General features: G+C 54.6%; 3 protein-coding genes and 1 long non-coding RNA gene across 5 annotated transcripts in view; 3 read left to right on the top strand and 1 right to left on the bottom strand.

The window, feature by feature from the left end:
* Positions 1-596: 596 nt before the first annotated feature.
* On the bottom strand, positions 597-1,784 carry LOC118533469 (uncharacterized). The gene is made up of 3 exons (XR_004916245.2): positions 1,672-1,784; positions 1,300-1,532; positions 597-1,078 (listed from the first exon to the last, which is right to left on the bottom strand). It is a non-coding gene; the product is annotated as an uncharacterized LOC118533469 (long non-coding RNA).
* HOXA3 (homeobox A3) overlaps positions 992-15,563 on the top strand; it is a 45,100-nt gene continuing 30,528 nt past the window's right edge. For both annotated transcript variants that reach the window (XM_078059396.1, XM_078059395.1), the window contains exons 1-2: positions 992-1,084; positions 13,194-13,297. The gene's annotated coding sequence lies outside the window, so the exon portion shown is untranslated. The remainder of the gene's footprint in view (positions 1,085-13,193; positions 13,298-15,563) is intronic.
* HOXA6 (homeobox A6) lies at positions 1,519-7,716 on the top strand. The gene is made up of 2 exons (XM_036088776.2): positions 1,519-6,056; positions 7,456-7,716. Exons 1-2 carry the CDS (start codon positions 5,615-5,617, stop codon positions 7,713-7,715), a joined length of 702 nt encoding a protein of 233 aa, XP_035944669.1. The 5' UTR covers positions 1,519-5,614; the 3' UTR covers position 7,716.
* HOXA5 (homeobox A5) lies at positions 9,424-12,328 on the top strand. The gene is made up of 2 exons (XM_036088772.2): positions 9,424-10,318; positions 11,295-12,328. Exons 1-2 carry the CDS (start codon positions 9,424-9,426, stop codon positions 11,543-11,545), a joined length of 1,146 nt encoding a protein of 381 aa, XP_035944665.1. The 3' UTR covers positions 11,546-12,328.

The following is a 15,563-nucleotide window of genomic DNA, read 5'->3' as shown; positions in this document are numbered from 1 at the left end:
GGAGATTTTCATCTTGGTTTTGTGTGTGTGCACAAACATCTTCCAGATCTCTTGAAAATGGAATCTTCAATGGATACATTATATTCTATGAATCTCCCTTAAAAAAAAACAACCCTCCACAAATTCCATGAGCGAATCCAAAATCCACCCTTTCCTGTACGGCTGTGGGGTGGGCTTGGAAAGGGGTATTACCCTGCCAATGATCCCGAATTTTCCATGAGTCCTGAACACGGCCCCATGCTAGGAGGTGGGATTCAGGACCTCTGACGCAGCCCCCCTCCCACCCTGCATTCAGGCAAAGCAAGGGGGCCCAGGCACAGCACTGCAAATGAGGGATATGGGAAGGGGCAGGGGACCCGCAGACCCGGGCTGCCGAGCCTTAGCGGGGGCGTCCGGGTGCGGGGAAGGTGGAGGGTCTGGGTAGGGGTGAGGGGCGATGGGGACAGCGCAGAATAGCCTGAGCTCGGCAGGCGAAGACCTCGACTCCAGTCTCCTGCCTAGGCTGGGCCCGCTTCTCATTGCTCTTTTAATAAAACCCAGCCCAACTGGGTTTGTTAAACCTGCGGCCCCAAGTCGGGGCGGCCTCGGTGGTAAGATGGCGCCGGTGTAAGAGCTGCCTCCTCTTAGTGATGGGGAAAGGGTCATAAATCCGTTGTTGTTTATGAAAATTTACAACTTTGCAATACAACTTTATGAGTTGTTCGGCCCTTCCATTGGCCGCTGTCGGTCATGTGGATGGGAACCGTGAACATGAACTTTTTTATAATTTCCCTTGCGAGAATAGAGCCGCATTCTTTTGCTCCGCTCCGTCCTGCCTGCTTCGGAGCTCTGCCTTCCAGCCGGGCTTGGCTGCGCTTTGTCCGGCGATGGCGAGCGAGACGAGGCCCTGGCCCGGCCCGACCCGGCCGCTCCCGCTGGAGGTGGGGCGCGTCCAGTTCCCGGCGCCGCGGCGGCCGCTTTGCAACTCGCAACCTGGCTAATTTCCTGCGTCCTCTGGCACCAGGAAGGAGGGCGATTCGTCTCCCCGGCTGCCCAAGCGACAGCTGTCAGAGGGGCAGGAGCTTCTGGGAGCCGCCATCTGAAGGTGAGACATGTGGGGAGACAGGAGCAAAGGTGGTGAGATGGCAGCCGGCGCCAGCGGCGGTGGGAGAGGGCACCCAGGGCGGCTTTGAAGAGGGGCATACTCACCCTCGCCCACACTCACCGTTCACACTTGCCCCCATCACACGCGCGTGCACACGCGCGCGCGCACACACACACACACACACACTCCCTTTCTCTCTCCTCTCCCTGGCTCACCATGGCAGTAAATGCCAGCCTTCCTTCCGTGGCACAGCGTCCTGGCATGGGGCAGGAGCATTGTGGTCTTCTCTCTCCTCTTCCCCAGCGACCTTGCCGAGCCCCAAAAGAAGTGGCCCTGCACTCAGCGTTCCCAACCAGCCTCTCCGGTTTGGATTTTTTTTTTTTTTTTTTTCCATTCATGACCCAATTGGCTCGACTGAATTCCCCAACACCTGGAGACAGTTCCCGACCTGGGGAGGTGGGAAGAGGTGAGGGCAGAGTGAATTAATTGACATGCGTTTTATTAGTATCAACACAGCACCTTCTGTTCCGAGGGCATCGGTTTCTGGAGAGAAAGGTAGAATGAGGAAAAAACAAACAAAAACTTACTAATTCAGCCAGGTTCCTCTGCTGATTGCCTGCTTCCCTTCACGCGGTTTTCCGATGACAGAGGTGGTCTGAAGCGCGGGGAGAAGGACTAGGTGCGTGGGTGGTACTCTGTGTTGGAGGAGAGGATGGGGTTAATTGACTGGGTGTTGCTTGGCGGGAAGTTTCGGTGCAGAGAATGTAGTGGTGTTATTGAGTGTGTCAGGGGCCGCAGCTAAGGTTGAAGGAAGGACGCAAACCGAGTCTGGGCGATAGGGGGACCCCCCCACCCACCTCGGCGCAGCCGGCTGGCGACCGCACGCCCCACTTTCCGCGAGCGGGGAGAGGACTGTGGAGCCGCCGGGGAGGAGGCACGGAGGGTGCCGGGGGCGTCGGCTTTATGTGGCGCGGTGGCACAGACTGGGTGCGCCTCGGCCAGATTTGCCCCAGGAGCTTCCTGGGACTGCGACCAGAAACGATCCTGAGGTTCTGGGCTCGAGTTCTTTTTGTTTGTTTTGTGGCTTTGGTTGTTGTTTTCCCACCTTAAGATAATACTTTGGAATGCATTCGAAAATTAAGAAGGGGCTGTGGATGTTTGGGACGGCCACGCGCGCTGTGGGTGCGCTCAGGGCGGATAAAGCGGCGCATTTGCGTTGTAGGGCCGCGGGCTGCCTGACTGCGGCTGCCGCGGGCAGATTATTTATTGCGACCGCGCCGGGCGCTCGCTGCTGCCACGCTGTGGCCGTCGCCGGGACCGACGCCAGCCGCAGCCCCGCGTCGTGCAGCCTGGCGCGACCGCTGCGCGGGCCCCTCAGAGATTCCCAAGCAGGCCGAGGAGAGCCGGGCAAGGGAGGACCCGAGGGGCGGCCTCCCAGGGCCTGTCGGGAGTCTCCCCTGCCTTGGCCACCCCTGACAAGAGCTGGACGCCCGACTAGACTCGGGTCCTCCCCCCACCCCCAGCGCCATGGAGACTGGTTGCACAGGCGGCCTGGCACGTCATGGCTGCTTCTGTCCAAACTGCGCGACCCAAGGCGCCCCCGGGGCGCACGCTGGTGCGGGGAAGGCGCCCGCTTCGGGATTTCGAAATCGGAGAGACCACTCCTGGTCCCGAGGCCTGCAGGCCTGGCTGGCCTTGAGGAGGATTGACTATGGCAAGAAAGGCGGGCTTTGGCGTCAGGCGAGGGCCTGTGACAGGCAGAGGCCGCACCTGTATGCTATGGCCTGGGCTACAGATCGAGGCGGCCCGGGTGGCCCTCAAGGTCCCCCCCCCCCTCACGGCAGGCCGCCCTTCAGGCTGGCGGAGGTCGAGGTGGCAGCCCAGGGAAAGGGCAGACTGTGGGGCCCTGCACGCCATCCAGTCCCCTTTGAAGAGCGGCTGAAAGGTAAGTGGACTTTCTCTGTGGCTTTGACCTAGAAGAGAGAGTCCTGGTAGCCATTCTCACTATCCCAGGAGAGGCTCCCTCCAGCGTCTGGGGCTCCTATTCTTGCCTGAGTGTGTGTGTGTCTCTCTCTCACTCTGTTTCTCTCTCTCTCTCCATATATATATAGGCACCTAATGCTGGTTGGAGAAATAAATTGGGCCATTGCCAACATAAGATGTACCAGACTTGGCTAACACGTAGAGATTTCAATTTATGTTTTTCTATCTCAGTGCCTGTAGAAGCTAGAAATACAATGTTTTTTGGCTCTTAGCTGAGAAATCAAATTCTGTCATTGTCTGGGGGTAATTATTAGATCAAGAATCCAAGTCAAAACATAACAAATAAAAACAATAGTAGTATAAACTGCCATCAGTCCCAATACTGTGTGAGACCTGGAGGTATGACACAGAAATTATAAATGTAAACATTTATCAACATCTCCCAACAGTTATTTTTGTCTTACACAATAATAATTTGTTTGAAATCACTGTCTTCTGATGGTCTTGTTTAAGAAACAATAACTCAAACATGATTTTCTTTGGACATAGCTTTTAAAAAATAGTTCCCTTTAGAATTTTTAACTTGAGTTTTCATTTTCAGCTATCATGTCCATTCTCTGAGGAAATTCGAGGGAAATGTTACATTCTATCCTCTCCTGCCAGGTCCTTCTTTATATATGCAAGGGAGAAACTTTCCCAGCTTGGATTGGTTGGGGCACAGGCAGAAAGCTTCTGGGTGCAGCCCCCATCGCGTGGGGAGAAGCCACTTTCAAGGGTGCTCGCTAGGTTCTGTGGAGGCTACCCGTAGCCCAGTCCTTTCCCAGTTTTCCCCCTTTGAGGGAAGTGAGGGCAGGGGGAAAAAAAATCAAAAAGCAAGGAAGAGGTTAAGGAAGTCGTTGGCAGATTCCTAGGAGGGCATAGCCACCCCCCCCCAAGTCCTGAACCCCATGAGCCTGCATTCACCAGAGTTTTACAGATCTTGCAAACATCCTCTGGAAACTCAACCAAATTGTATAAATAGTCTTTCTTCAGCCTCTGAAGAACTGAGGATTTTAAAGCTAATTCAAGGGTTTTACAAGCCCAACAAATACAGTTGTAAAAATGCCATTGGGAAGATATCACATTTTACAAAATGAGATTGATCCATGTGCTGTAAAAGTCAGCTATCTCGAAGGCACACCTATCAAGCAAGGGAAAGCAACCCAGGACATGCTTTTCACGTCCTATCTGGGGAAGGCCAGGCCTGGGACCAGGGCGAAAAGCAATGCAGACGGTTCCTAGAGCCGGTGAAGCAGCTATTCCCGGTTTTAGAGCAACTGCAGGTGGCAGGCCCCCAAAGTCCCAGGAAAGGCATGGAAGAGGGTACACCCCAGGAAAGTGCGGGCTGTGGGGTGCCCCGCAAACCAAGCACACCAATGATCTCACAGCCTTGGGACATCCCAGCTGCCCTCTCTCCCTGGCTTGGCAGGGACCTTGGGTCGCTGGGCCTCCGGAATGAGGACAGAGATTCCACATCTGGATCTGTCTCAGCTCTGAGCAGTCCGGGTGTCGGGAGGGCGAGTCCCAAGTGCTGGGCGAGGGGAGCAGGTCCCACGGCCGGCTTCGGAGCTCGGTCTCAAGGCCACTCCTCTGTAGGTCCCTTTCTTGTTGAAACCAGTGGTTTCTGGCCTCTCCGTTCCTGGGTTCAAAGGTGGGACGGGGACGCACAGCTTGTGGGGTGCTTAGAGGCCACGAAGTCGCTGGCCATTGGAGGGGGGAGTCCGTCGGGACTCAAAGGAGACGTGTTGTATGTGGGAGGATGGGGCCGGCGGGGGAAGACGTTTGGCCGCATCCTGGTCAGCTCGAGGTGAGCCTTCCGCGGCAGCGAGGCCCAGGCCCTGGCTGGAGGTGGGGAAGGAGAGCAGGAAGGGATGCACCGATTCCTAAGGTGCAGGAGTGAGGAGCAGGGCATGAAGGCCTGGGTTCTCGGACCCCCTTCTCCAGCTCTGGAACCCGCACCCACCGGTAGGGGAGTGCAGAGGGAGGGGCAAGCTCAGGGCAGGCCGACGGGGAGAAAAGCCTTCGTTGTCACCGCCCCTCCGGGCGCGGGGCTGTCAGGTTTCCTGTTTGGAAAGAAAACCCAGCAAAATCCGACCAGGCAAAAAGGGGAGGAGGAAGGAGCGGGCCTGGCGGGCCCTTTGCGGCGGCCGGGACTCTAGTGCCCCTACCCCGGCCTGATTCGCACGCCCCTACCCGGGTCGTGCCCGCCGCTGGCGTTCGGGAGGAGAGCCGGGCCGGCTGGCTGTGCGCGCCCATTAATCTGCCGGGCGGGCGGCGGGCGGGCGGGCTGGGGGCTGTTTGTAACTTTGCTGCCTCGGTCGCCGCGGTCCCCGGGGAGCGGGCTCCGGCGCTCGCTCCCATTGGCCGCCGCCGCGTCAGCTGGTGCGATTTGCGGCTGTCGCTTTTGGCGTTCGGCCATCCAGAAACAAACCAGTTCGATGACTACTAATAGTTATAGCCAGATGTACTAATACACAACAAATCACAGTCCTGCAGAGGGGCGCGCAAATGAGTTCCTATTTTGTGAATCCCACTTTCCCCGGGAGCCTGCCCAGCGGCCAGGACTCCTTCTTGGGCCAGCTGCCCCTCTACCCGGCCGGCTATGACGCGCTGAGGCCCTTCCCGGCCTCGTACGGGGCGTCGAGCCTCCCGGACAAGACGTACACCTCACCTTGTTTCTACCAACAGTCCAACTCGGTCCTGGCCTGCAACCGGGCGTCCTACGAGTACGGGGCCTCGTGTTTCTATTCTGATAAGGACCTCAGTGGCGCCTCGCCCTCGGGCAGTGGCAAGCAGAGGGGCCCCGGGGACTACCTGCACTTTTCTCCCGAGCAGCAGTACAAACCCGACAGCAGCAGCGTGCCGGGCAAAGCCCTCCATGACGAAGGCACCGACCGGAAGTACACGAGCCCTGTTTACCCCTGGATGCAGCGGATGAACTCCTGCGCGGGTAAGGCATTTCCCTGCAGCCCCCCCAAGAGAGTAGGGGGAGAGGGGGAAAGGGGCAGGGAAAGGAGGAAGGAAGGAGGAGACAGAGAAAGTAGAAAGAGGAAATAGAAAGCAAGGAGGAGAGAATGAACAAAGTTTCTTTGGCTTTTTTAAGAGATTAAAAAACAAAAACAAAAACCAGCCCATTCCCAGTGAGGCAATCAAGCTGTGGCAGAGTGAAGGCACTAGTATCCATGTAAGGTGACACCTTAGGGGATCGAGAGGGGTCACTACCACTCTATGTGAGCCTCTGTGACAGGGGCAACCTGAACACACAGCTAGGCTGGATGGGAGGGAGTGCCTCCCCACACTTCCCCCTGGTAACACTCTGCTCAGATCCCCAAGCAGAGATGGCCTTCTGCAACCATCACTGGTAACTCCCCTTTACTCCCCAACCCCTCTCCTTTCTGCCTTTCAGAAACCTATATAGATAGAGGCTCTCATTTGGCCTCTCCTAGTGTCTCCCTAAAGCCTTGGAGGGCCACATCCCCAGCCTCAGGATTTTTTCTTTCTCCTCCCTTCCCTCCTCCCCCTTCCACTCAACTGCTCACTCTTAGCCAACTTCTGCCTCCTTTTGAGGCCCTGCCTGAGTCTCACACACCCAGCTTGGGGGGAGCCCCCCACTCATGGGCTCCTTTGGCACCAGAACAGATAGCCCATCACAGTCCTACATTTCCAGAGACCCCAGATGGCCCATAGCTCCATCCCTTTGCCTCTGGTTTCCAAAAATTCGACAGAGAATCCTTGGAGCAGGGCAGAACCTAATGCAGATTTTTAAACTGATAGTGTTTTGCTTTAAGATCCACTTGTTTTTTCAAGGGAGCTCTGCTTTTCTCAGAAGGACCATACAATTTTGGGGGAGGGGAGTTTGCAAAGATTTGAGAGGGCTGACCATTTTTCATCTTTAAAAGAAAAAAGAAAACCATGTTGAGTCCTGTCATGTCTGGCCACAGTAACACCTTCACAGAGATCCGTGTGTGAATTCCGAGTGTCCACCCTACTCACAGGCTTCCACACCCATCACTTCCAGACACACACCCTACACTCCCACAAAAACACGACTCAGGTACCCCGAATTAAGAATGCTCATTCTATTCTTTTGCTTGTAATGGTTTTCTTACAGAGCAGATTTTTCAAAAACAGTAACTTCTCACTCCAAGTTGTTTTAGGTGGAAAACATCTCGCTTGGTATGAAACAATCTTCTCCCATCCTGCCGGCTTTTGGCCTTAGACATAGCGAAAGAGGCTGGAGTGGAGGCGGGTGGTTTTCCAGTTTAGAGGCCAGGGGAGCCGGGCGCGGGTCTGACTGGTTCGGCTGCCGGGATCCTGGCTCACCGGCGCCCGGCCATTTCTACCCGCAGGTGCTGTGTATGGGAGTCACGGGCGCCGAGGCCGCCAGACCTACACGCGCTACCAGACGCTGGAGCTGGAGAAGGAGTTCCACTTCAACCGCTACCTGACGCGGCGCCGCCGCATCGAGATCGCCAACGCGCTCTGCCTCACCGAGCGCCAGATCAAGATCTGGTTCCAGAACCGCCGCATGAAGTGGAAAAAGGAAAATAAACTCATCAATTCCACACAGCCCAGCGGGGAGGAGGCTGAGGCAAAGGCGGGCGAGTAGACGCCTGGGCAGGGACCAGGCCAGCGCCGCAACCTCCCTCGGCTTTGCCCCCTTGCCTTCGCCTGCTCCCCAACTTTTCTCCCCCGCCTGCTCCCATCCGGGGGGCCTCTGCAGCTTCAGGGGAGCCGGGAGCTTTGCAAACGCCTGAGCATTTATTTCTTACCAAAAAAAAAAAAAAAAAAAAATCCTACACACAGCCAATCCCAGCGGTGGAGCGGGGCGCACTGCACATACAGTCCCGCTCTCCAAGGCTGCCCTAGCCGGCTCCGGATCCCAGGGCGCGCCCCGAATTCGTCCCCGGCTCTTGTGCTAGCGCCTTTGCGTGCGCCTGAGCTCGGGACGCGGGGGTGCTGGAGAGGAAAGAACCTGGGTCGAGCCCCTTTTGGTGTCTGGGCGTTTTCGCCCCTTTCCCTCGCCACCAAGTCCCGGACGTCACCACCAAATCGACTCAGGCCACTGGAAAGAGGGGGCCTAAAGGCTGGGGCCCCAGCACTGCGGTGGCATCCCAGGCCGCTCCTAGACAGGAAGAAGCGTGAGGAACAAAGGGGGCCCTGAGACAGCCCAGTCTCTCGGCCCCGCACGCAACCGTCCGTGGAAGAGAAGCAGCCTGAGCCGAGCCGACCCAACCTGGGCGCGGGTGGAACTTCACAGCCCCCGGAGAGACTGGGCTCCCGAAGACTCCAGCTCCGGATCCCGGATCCCGGATCCCCGCCTCCGATAATGCCTGCGCTGCTACCAGAGTAGCTTTCAGGACCTAAGGAGGGGGCTCAGGGCCATGGGAACGGCAAGAGTCCTGGTTTCCAAATGTGCCAGGGGTGCCTGGAACGCTCAGCCTCCAGCGGGAAGTACCCCTCATGCCTTTCGGCTTTATTTGTGATTTACTTTCGTCTTTCAGGACCCAGGAAAATAACTACGAAGATACTAGGCACTGCCACGAAATGCTTCCATTAGCACCCTCATTTTGCTCCTGGAGGTCTAAGCAAGACCCTAATAATTCGGCCCAAGGATCCTCAGGCTCCAAGCAGCTTCTGTGGCTGCGGGGAGTCTGGGCCCACTCGCTGGGTTCACGGAGAACCCTTCGACTTGGGGCCCGGCTGCCTCGAGGAAAGGGACCTGGTGGTGAAGATTCTCCAGACTGGATACTTAAAGCAAATCAAATAGCGAACTAATGACACGAAAACCATATTTACACGAAAGAAAAATCGACTCCGGTTATAAAAGTGTATGGAATTTGACCTCGCCTCGGAGAAACACTACACAAAAGCTATCTTTAATAGACGCCTGTCATTTAAGAGCGGCAGGGACACTGTCCCTCATGCACTCACAGAAAAACAGAGCCGTAATTGTAGCTGCTGCTGCGGGCAGGATTTATTTCTCCAATTGGCTAAACGGCCTCCCCCCTTCCCCGAAGGTGATATCTGTATTTTCAAATTTCAGAGCTGCCGGCACGACGGGCAGAACCGACCCCAACCTCGACACAAAAATAAGAGGGGCTGCACAGCGGGGAAATAAAGTTGTTGTAAATAAAATCCAAGTCACCATCTCCCCCCAATCCTCTGCATCCTCGCCGGGCGCGCGATCGGCAGCTGACGGCCTCACAATTGGTACATCCTAATGGAACTGCGAGGGAAATGCAATAATTTTGCCATAATGGGCTGTAACCTCAATTCGACCCCGGCCCTTGCAGCCCTGGGTCGGAAGCGGAGCGATGCGCCCTGCCTCCAGCGGGTGGCGCTCGAGTCCGACTGAACGGCGGCGGCGGGTGGCGGGCACGCGCCTAGGGCGCGCGCGCCACCCCTCTCGCCTCCACCCAACTCCCCCATTAGTGCACGAGTTTACCTCTAGAGGTCATCAGGCAGGATTTACGACTGGACAACAAAAGCACGTGATTCGAAGTCGTACCCCATATTTGGGTGCCTACGTAGGAGGGAACCAAGTACATGTCCCAGTCATTTCCATAATTCATCATAAATTGTGCAAGGGTGCTATAGACGCACAAACGACCGCGAGCCACAAATCAAGCACACATATCAAAAAACAAATGAGCTCTTATTTTGTAAACTCATTTTGCGGTCGCTATCCAAATGGCCCGGACTACCAGTTGCATAATTATGGAGATCATAGTTCCGTGAGCGAGCAATTCAGGGACTCGGCGAGCATGCACTCCGGCAGGTACGGCTACGGCTACAATGGCATGGATCTCAGCGTCGGCCGCTCAGGCTCCGGCCACTTTGGCTCCGGGGAGCGCGCCCGCAGCTACGCGGCCGGCGCCAGCGCGGCGCCTGCCGAGCCCAGGTACAGCCAGCCGGCCACGTCCACGCACTCGCCTCCGCCCGACCCGCTGCCCTGCTCCGCCGTGGCCCCCTCGCCCGGCAGCGACAGCCACCACGGCGGGAAAAACTCCCTGGGCAACTCCAGCGGCGCCTCGGCCAACGCCGGCAGCACCCACATCAGCAGCAGAGAGGGGGTTGGCACGGCGTCCGGAGCCGAGGAGGACGCCCCCGCCAGCAGCGAGCAGGCGAGCGCGCAGAGCGAGCCGAGCCCGGCGCCGCCCGCCCAACCCCAGATCTACCCCTGGATGCGCAAGCTGCACATAAGTCATGGTAAAGCCAGCCTTTCTCTAAATCCACGCGGCTGCGGGGGGCGCGGCTCTCGGTCCCCCTTCTCTTCTTTACCGCCCTCTCTCCCCATCTCTCTCCTGGTCTCGCCTCTCCCAGCCCTGTGGAGTCTCTCCCCGCCGTTCTCCTTCCCCTGCCTTCCTCCTTTCACCTTCTCGTGTCTGCAGTGCCCAACGCTCGCAAATGGGAGAAGGGGGGAGGAGAAGGGCCGCTGGCCAGGCAAGTTTAGATGTTGAAACCGGGGGAAAAGGAAAAATCCCATATCGAACCCCAGCGCCTCGGAACGCGCTCCCGGGTCAGGCCAGCCGAGCAGGGCGCAGAGAGGTAGAGGATGGCAGTAGGGGCCGTGAATCGGGCTTGTCAGGGCGGATAATTTATGAGGAGGGCTACGCTGGGGAAACAGCGTTACTAATTAGAGTCCCCGAAAAGGGGCTTGGGGGGGAATAATCGAGGCGAGAGCCGGCGGGATTCTGAAGTTTGGGAGCAGAAGGGACAGCAGGAAAGGGAAGAAAAAGAAAGCAGGCGCCCCAAGCGTGCAGGCTGGAACAGAAGGCGGCTCGCGGGGCTGGAACTTTAAGGGAGGGTGACCTGGAGGCCACTTGGGCGCTCAGGAAAGGGCCTTGCTTCCGTGGGTTTCTGAGAGGTGGGCTGCCTGGGAGGGCTGTGCCCCGCCTCAGGACGCCAGGGGCAGGGCCAGAGGGCAGGAGAGGGGTGAAGGAAAGCGGGGCGATCCTCCGGGACGCGCGGCTCCAGCCTCAGATGGGCCGATTGTTCCCAGAGTCCAAATTGTATTGTTTTCTCTCTAGAAAGGAAGAGGGAAGGAAATTCTGGAGGGGTGGGCGGGCGAGGAGAGAGGACTTGTTGAGCTTTTCTCCCCTGTTCCCTGCTCAGGACCCTAGCTCGACTTGGGTAACCAGGGACTGAGGAGTTGGTGGCTAAATCGCCGACTTTTCTGTTGCAGACAACATAGGCGGCCCGGAAGGCAAAAGGGCCCGGACGGCCTACACGCGCTACCAGACCCTGGAGCTGGAGAAGGAGTTCCACTTCAACCGCTACCTGACCCGCCGAAGAAGGATTGAAATAGCACATGCTCTTTGCCTCTCCGAGAGACAAATTAAAATCTGGTTCCAAAACCGGAGAATGAAGTGGAAAAAAGATAATAAGCTGAAAAGCATGAGCATGGCGGCGGCGGGAGGGGCCTTCCGCCCCTGAGTATTTGAGCGTTTAAAGTACTGAGCAGTATTAGCGGATCCCGCGTAGTGTCAGTACTAAGGTGACTTTCTGAAACTCCCTTGTGTTCCTTCTGTGAAGAAGCCCTGTTCTCGTTGCCCTAATTCATCTTTTAATCATGAGCCTGTTTATTGCCATTATAGCGCCTGTATAAGTAGATCTGCTTTCTGTTCATCTCTTTGTCCTGAATGGCTTTGTCTTGAAAAAAAAAAATAGATGTTTTAACTTATTTATATGAAGCAAGCTGTGTTACTTGAAGTAACTATAACAAAAAAGAGAAAAAAACACACAAAAATCTCCCCCTTCAACCTCGTTTAGTGCCAATGTTGTGTGTTGCACTCCAGTTGTTTAACTGTGCATGTGAGTGGAAGTGTTCCTGTCTCAATAGCTCCAAGCTGTTAAAGATATTTTTATTCAAACTACCTATATTCCTTGTGTAATTAATGCTGTTGTAGAGGTGACTTGATGAGACACAACTTAACTTGTTTGACGTGTAGTGACTAGTGGCTCTGTGACGAAAACTGTGACTCCGAGCGGTGTGTCCCTGCGTGCCTTTGTAGGACCCTTTGCACGAACTCTGGAAGTGGCTCTCATAAGCGCAGCTTCAGTGATGTATGTTTTTGTGAACAAAGTTACAAATATTGTCCGAGTCTGGCTGTTTAAGCAAACTGTGATCAGCTTTTTTTTTTTTTTTTTTTTTTGTATTTGTTTTTAAGGAAAAAATACTGACTGGAAACAAAAAAATAAACTTTCTATTGTAAGTTCTCTTGGTCTGGTTTGTGCCAAAATAGCAAGCGGCTCTTTCTGCTCTTCTGTCTGTCCAGTGCTGGAAGGCAGTGAGTCTGAGGCTACCTGAGCAGCCTGCCTGTGCAAGGAGACCTCAGACCAACACCCTGACCCGCGACCTCCCTAACTCTGACCCATCAGAGTTCAGGGCAGAAGGTGGAAAAGCTGTAGGTGGTTCCAAAGCCTGAGTCCAACCTGCCCATCTCTGAGGAAACCAAGATAACTTGCTGGGTACAAAAAAAAAAAAAAGAGGAAGAGAGAGAAAGGAGCAAAAGCACAGGGCTTTGTTAGCAGCCCTCAGGGCCCACACAGATGCTGCCTCTTTCCTAAGGTCATCCTAGGCCTCCACTTGCTGAAGAGGCTGCTGCGCCAGGTTGTGGCTCCCAAACCCTCTTCCCCTAACCCACCCAGGCACCCCTTCCCATTCCTCACCCTGAGCCCAGTTGGCTTCTTTTGCTACAATTAATTTGCTACAAATGGAAGGTACTTACCCCATCCTAGCTCGATTGGGAAACTCCTCAGAGCAGCTAAAGCGCAACTAGAGATTTGCACATTTACCGACTGCTTACACTGATGCCGTCTTTCCTTTTAAAAGTTATAAAACAGTAAACTTTATAAGCCCCAGTTCCGGCTATATGACATTTGGGTGCCAAATGAATAGGGTTTTGTCTATGAATTAGATCGTAAAATCATCCATAGCACAGACAGATCGGCTCACTGGCTATAAAACGTCACGTGGGGCCATTAAAGTAAGTTTTATGGTTTTGGGGAGTTGACATCCAACATTATATACCACATAACATATAATCTCACTGACGCTGGACTCCATTTGACTCTTTTGCAGGCTACGTGTGCCGCCTGGTCATTCAAATTGTCAATTTTAGGTCCAGAAGTGTCCAAACCACAAGTTCTCAAAACTCTCTGAAAAATGGCTCCCTCCGAGTTAAGGTAAGCTCGCCTCCTGAGCGCTTTCAAGTTTATTTGTACTCTGAAAACTTTCTTCCTCGATCTCTCTCTCTCTCTCTCTCTCTCTCTCGTTCAATAACTCTGAGGTTGCCTCTGAATTCAAAAGGGCAGAGCCAACTTTTCCTCTGCCCACATTAGCAGCGCCAGGAGCCAGCTCTGCGGAGGCACCCCGGTGAAAAGCGCCTGTGGCCGCCGCGTCCCCAGGCCTAACTTTAATTGCTGCACAACCGCGAATGTTAATGACTTCCGCTGCTCTCGCCGGCGTGCAAAAGATGATTTTTGTGTTCGAATGGGCCTGTGTGCGGAGACTTGGCAAGGCCGCCCCCCATTCCGGGGCTGGCGGGGCTGGCTCGGCTGGCTCGTCGAGGGGTAGCGGAGCCCTAGGGTGGGGGCTGGGAGACTGTGGGGCGCCGGCCACGGGCGCCGAGGGCCGCGCTGCGCTGAGGAGTGCTTGGAGTTTGAAAGAAAGGCCCAGGCAGGGCCGAGGCGGACTCTGGCGGGATTCCTTACGGGGCTGTGGCAATATGTCTTCGCGGGCCGGGGTCATTTGGCAGCACTGAATTGAGACGGCTGCCTTCGGGGCCGAGTTTCAGGCTGGCTGGTGAGAGAGCCGGAGGGTGGCAGAGGCCGGCGAGGCGCGGGCCGCACCTCCAGGCTGGGCCCCTGGGTTGCCAGGCCGAGCCCAGGACTGTGGGGACTGCGGGTCCCCACCTGGGGGGAGGGCTCACCATCCCCTCCCCCCGCACCCGGGACCAGGCCCTGAACCTTGTTTGCCTGCACGTTCTTTTTATTTCGGTGGGACTGTTCTCACCCGCCTGTGAGTCTGAAGCAATAAACTTTATGGCCGGATTTAACTTTAGTCTTTGAATCCCCAGGCTAAATGAAAGGAGTTAAAGCGCTTTCTTTTCTTCCGCCTTCCCTTTCTTCTCCCTCTCTTCTTTCCTTTTCCTCTCCTCCTTTGTAGAATTAAGACCTGCAGGCACAGGACGCTCAAAAGGTAACTTAGGGATCCCCTTAGGTAACACTAAAGATTAGAGACATTTACTCCCCCTCAACATACAGGCAAATTCTGTCTTCCAAACTGTGCCCTAAAGTTTGGGGGGAAGTCGAGGTGTCTTCAATGCCCAACTTAAAAGTCCCCAGAGCCATTAGGTTGTTTTTCCTGACACGTCATAAAGGATAGTTTAGGGAAGAAATTGGTCGTTTGTCAGTAGGAGATTTCCGCCTTTCTTTTGTTAGCTGCTCTTTCTGTTTGATCCCAGGAAATTTACATAATCTATGATTTCCAAAACAGTTCCCAATATTGCACCTACAGTGAAGTAAGGTGAAATAAATTTTTCCTGGGTACAATTCCAACTTGGCCTCAGCCACCACCCCCTCTGGCCCCAAACCCTCACATTCTTCAGTGGCAAAGTGACTGGGGATGCTGTGGCCTGTCCAGGGGTCTTTTTCTGGATGGGTACCCACAAGGGACCTAGCAGATTTCCCACCACTCCCTCTGAAGAATTAGACCAAATTCTCCAGCTCAGAAATGAAATAAAAAAAAATAGGACCTTCTGTCTCCAAATGCTTTTCTCCTTAGGAGCTAGATAGTATTCTGCAAGTGCTCATTGGTAAAGATATTTACTGAGTGCTTAAAGTGAAAAAAAAAAAAAATTAAGGTATAGTTTTGGAATTTCAACAAACTTTATTGTGCAGAGGCCACTTAAACTCAGCATAGGTCCAACAGTTGTCCCCAAAGTCAGAGGTCCAAAAAACAAACCTGGGAAGTTTTTTGAAAAATCAAAACCCTCCCACAAGTCCCACTTCTCTGAAATAGTGGCAAGGCAAATCCCTGAAGTCATCCTGCGTGACCTATTAAAGTACTGATATTTCAGCACTCAGGAAGATGTGTCCGCATCTTAGTGGGAACCAGAATATAAACTCTATTTGGGTTCTCTTTTGTCATTTTGTGTGTCTGTGAGAATTCTGGAGTCTGTTTTGCTGCTCTGACTTTTGAGTTCTTTACTGGAAAATATTGGGTTAAGGTTTTATTTTAGTTACTCGTTTGGTGATCTTGCTTTAGTGATTTCTTGGTGACTAAAATTAGTAGCAGGGAAAAAAAGAGCGATAGGGCTTCTGGCAGGTTCACTTGAGTAACTTGCCCGGAGGAAGCGTCCACACCACGTCCATGGCCACATCTCACCCTGGGTGTGGGAATGGGCAGAAAGGCTGTTGGACCGATATCCAGCATTACCCAATGTAGAGA

This window comes from Halichoerus grypus, chromosome 12 (assembly GCF_964656455.1).
Source record: "Halichoerus grypus chromosome 12, mHalGry1.hap1.1, whole genome shotgun sequence".
Taxonomy (NCBI): Eukaryota; Metazoa; Chordata; class Mammalia; order Carnivora; family Phocidae; genus Halichoerus; species Halichoerus grypus.
The sequence above is the reverse complement of the archived record's forward strand: the minus strand, read 5'-3'. Positions and strand labels throughout refer to the sequence as shown.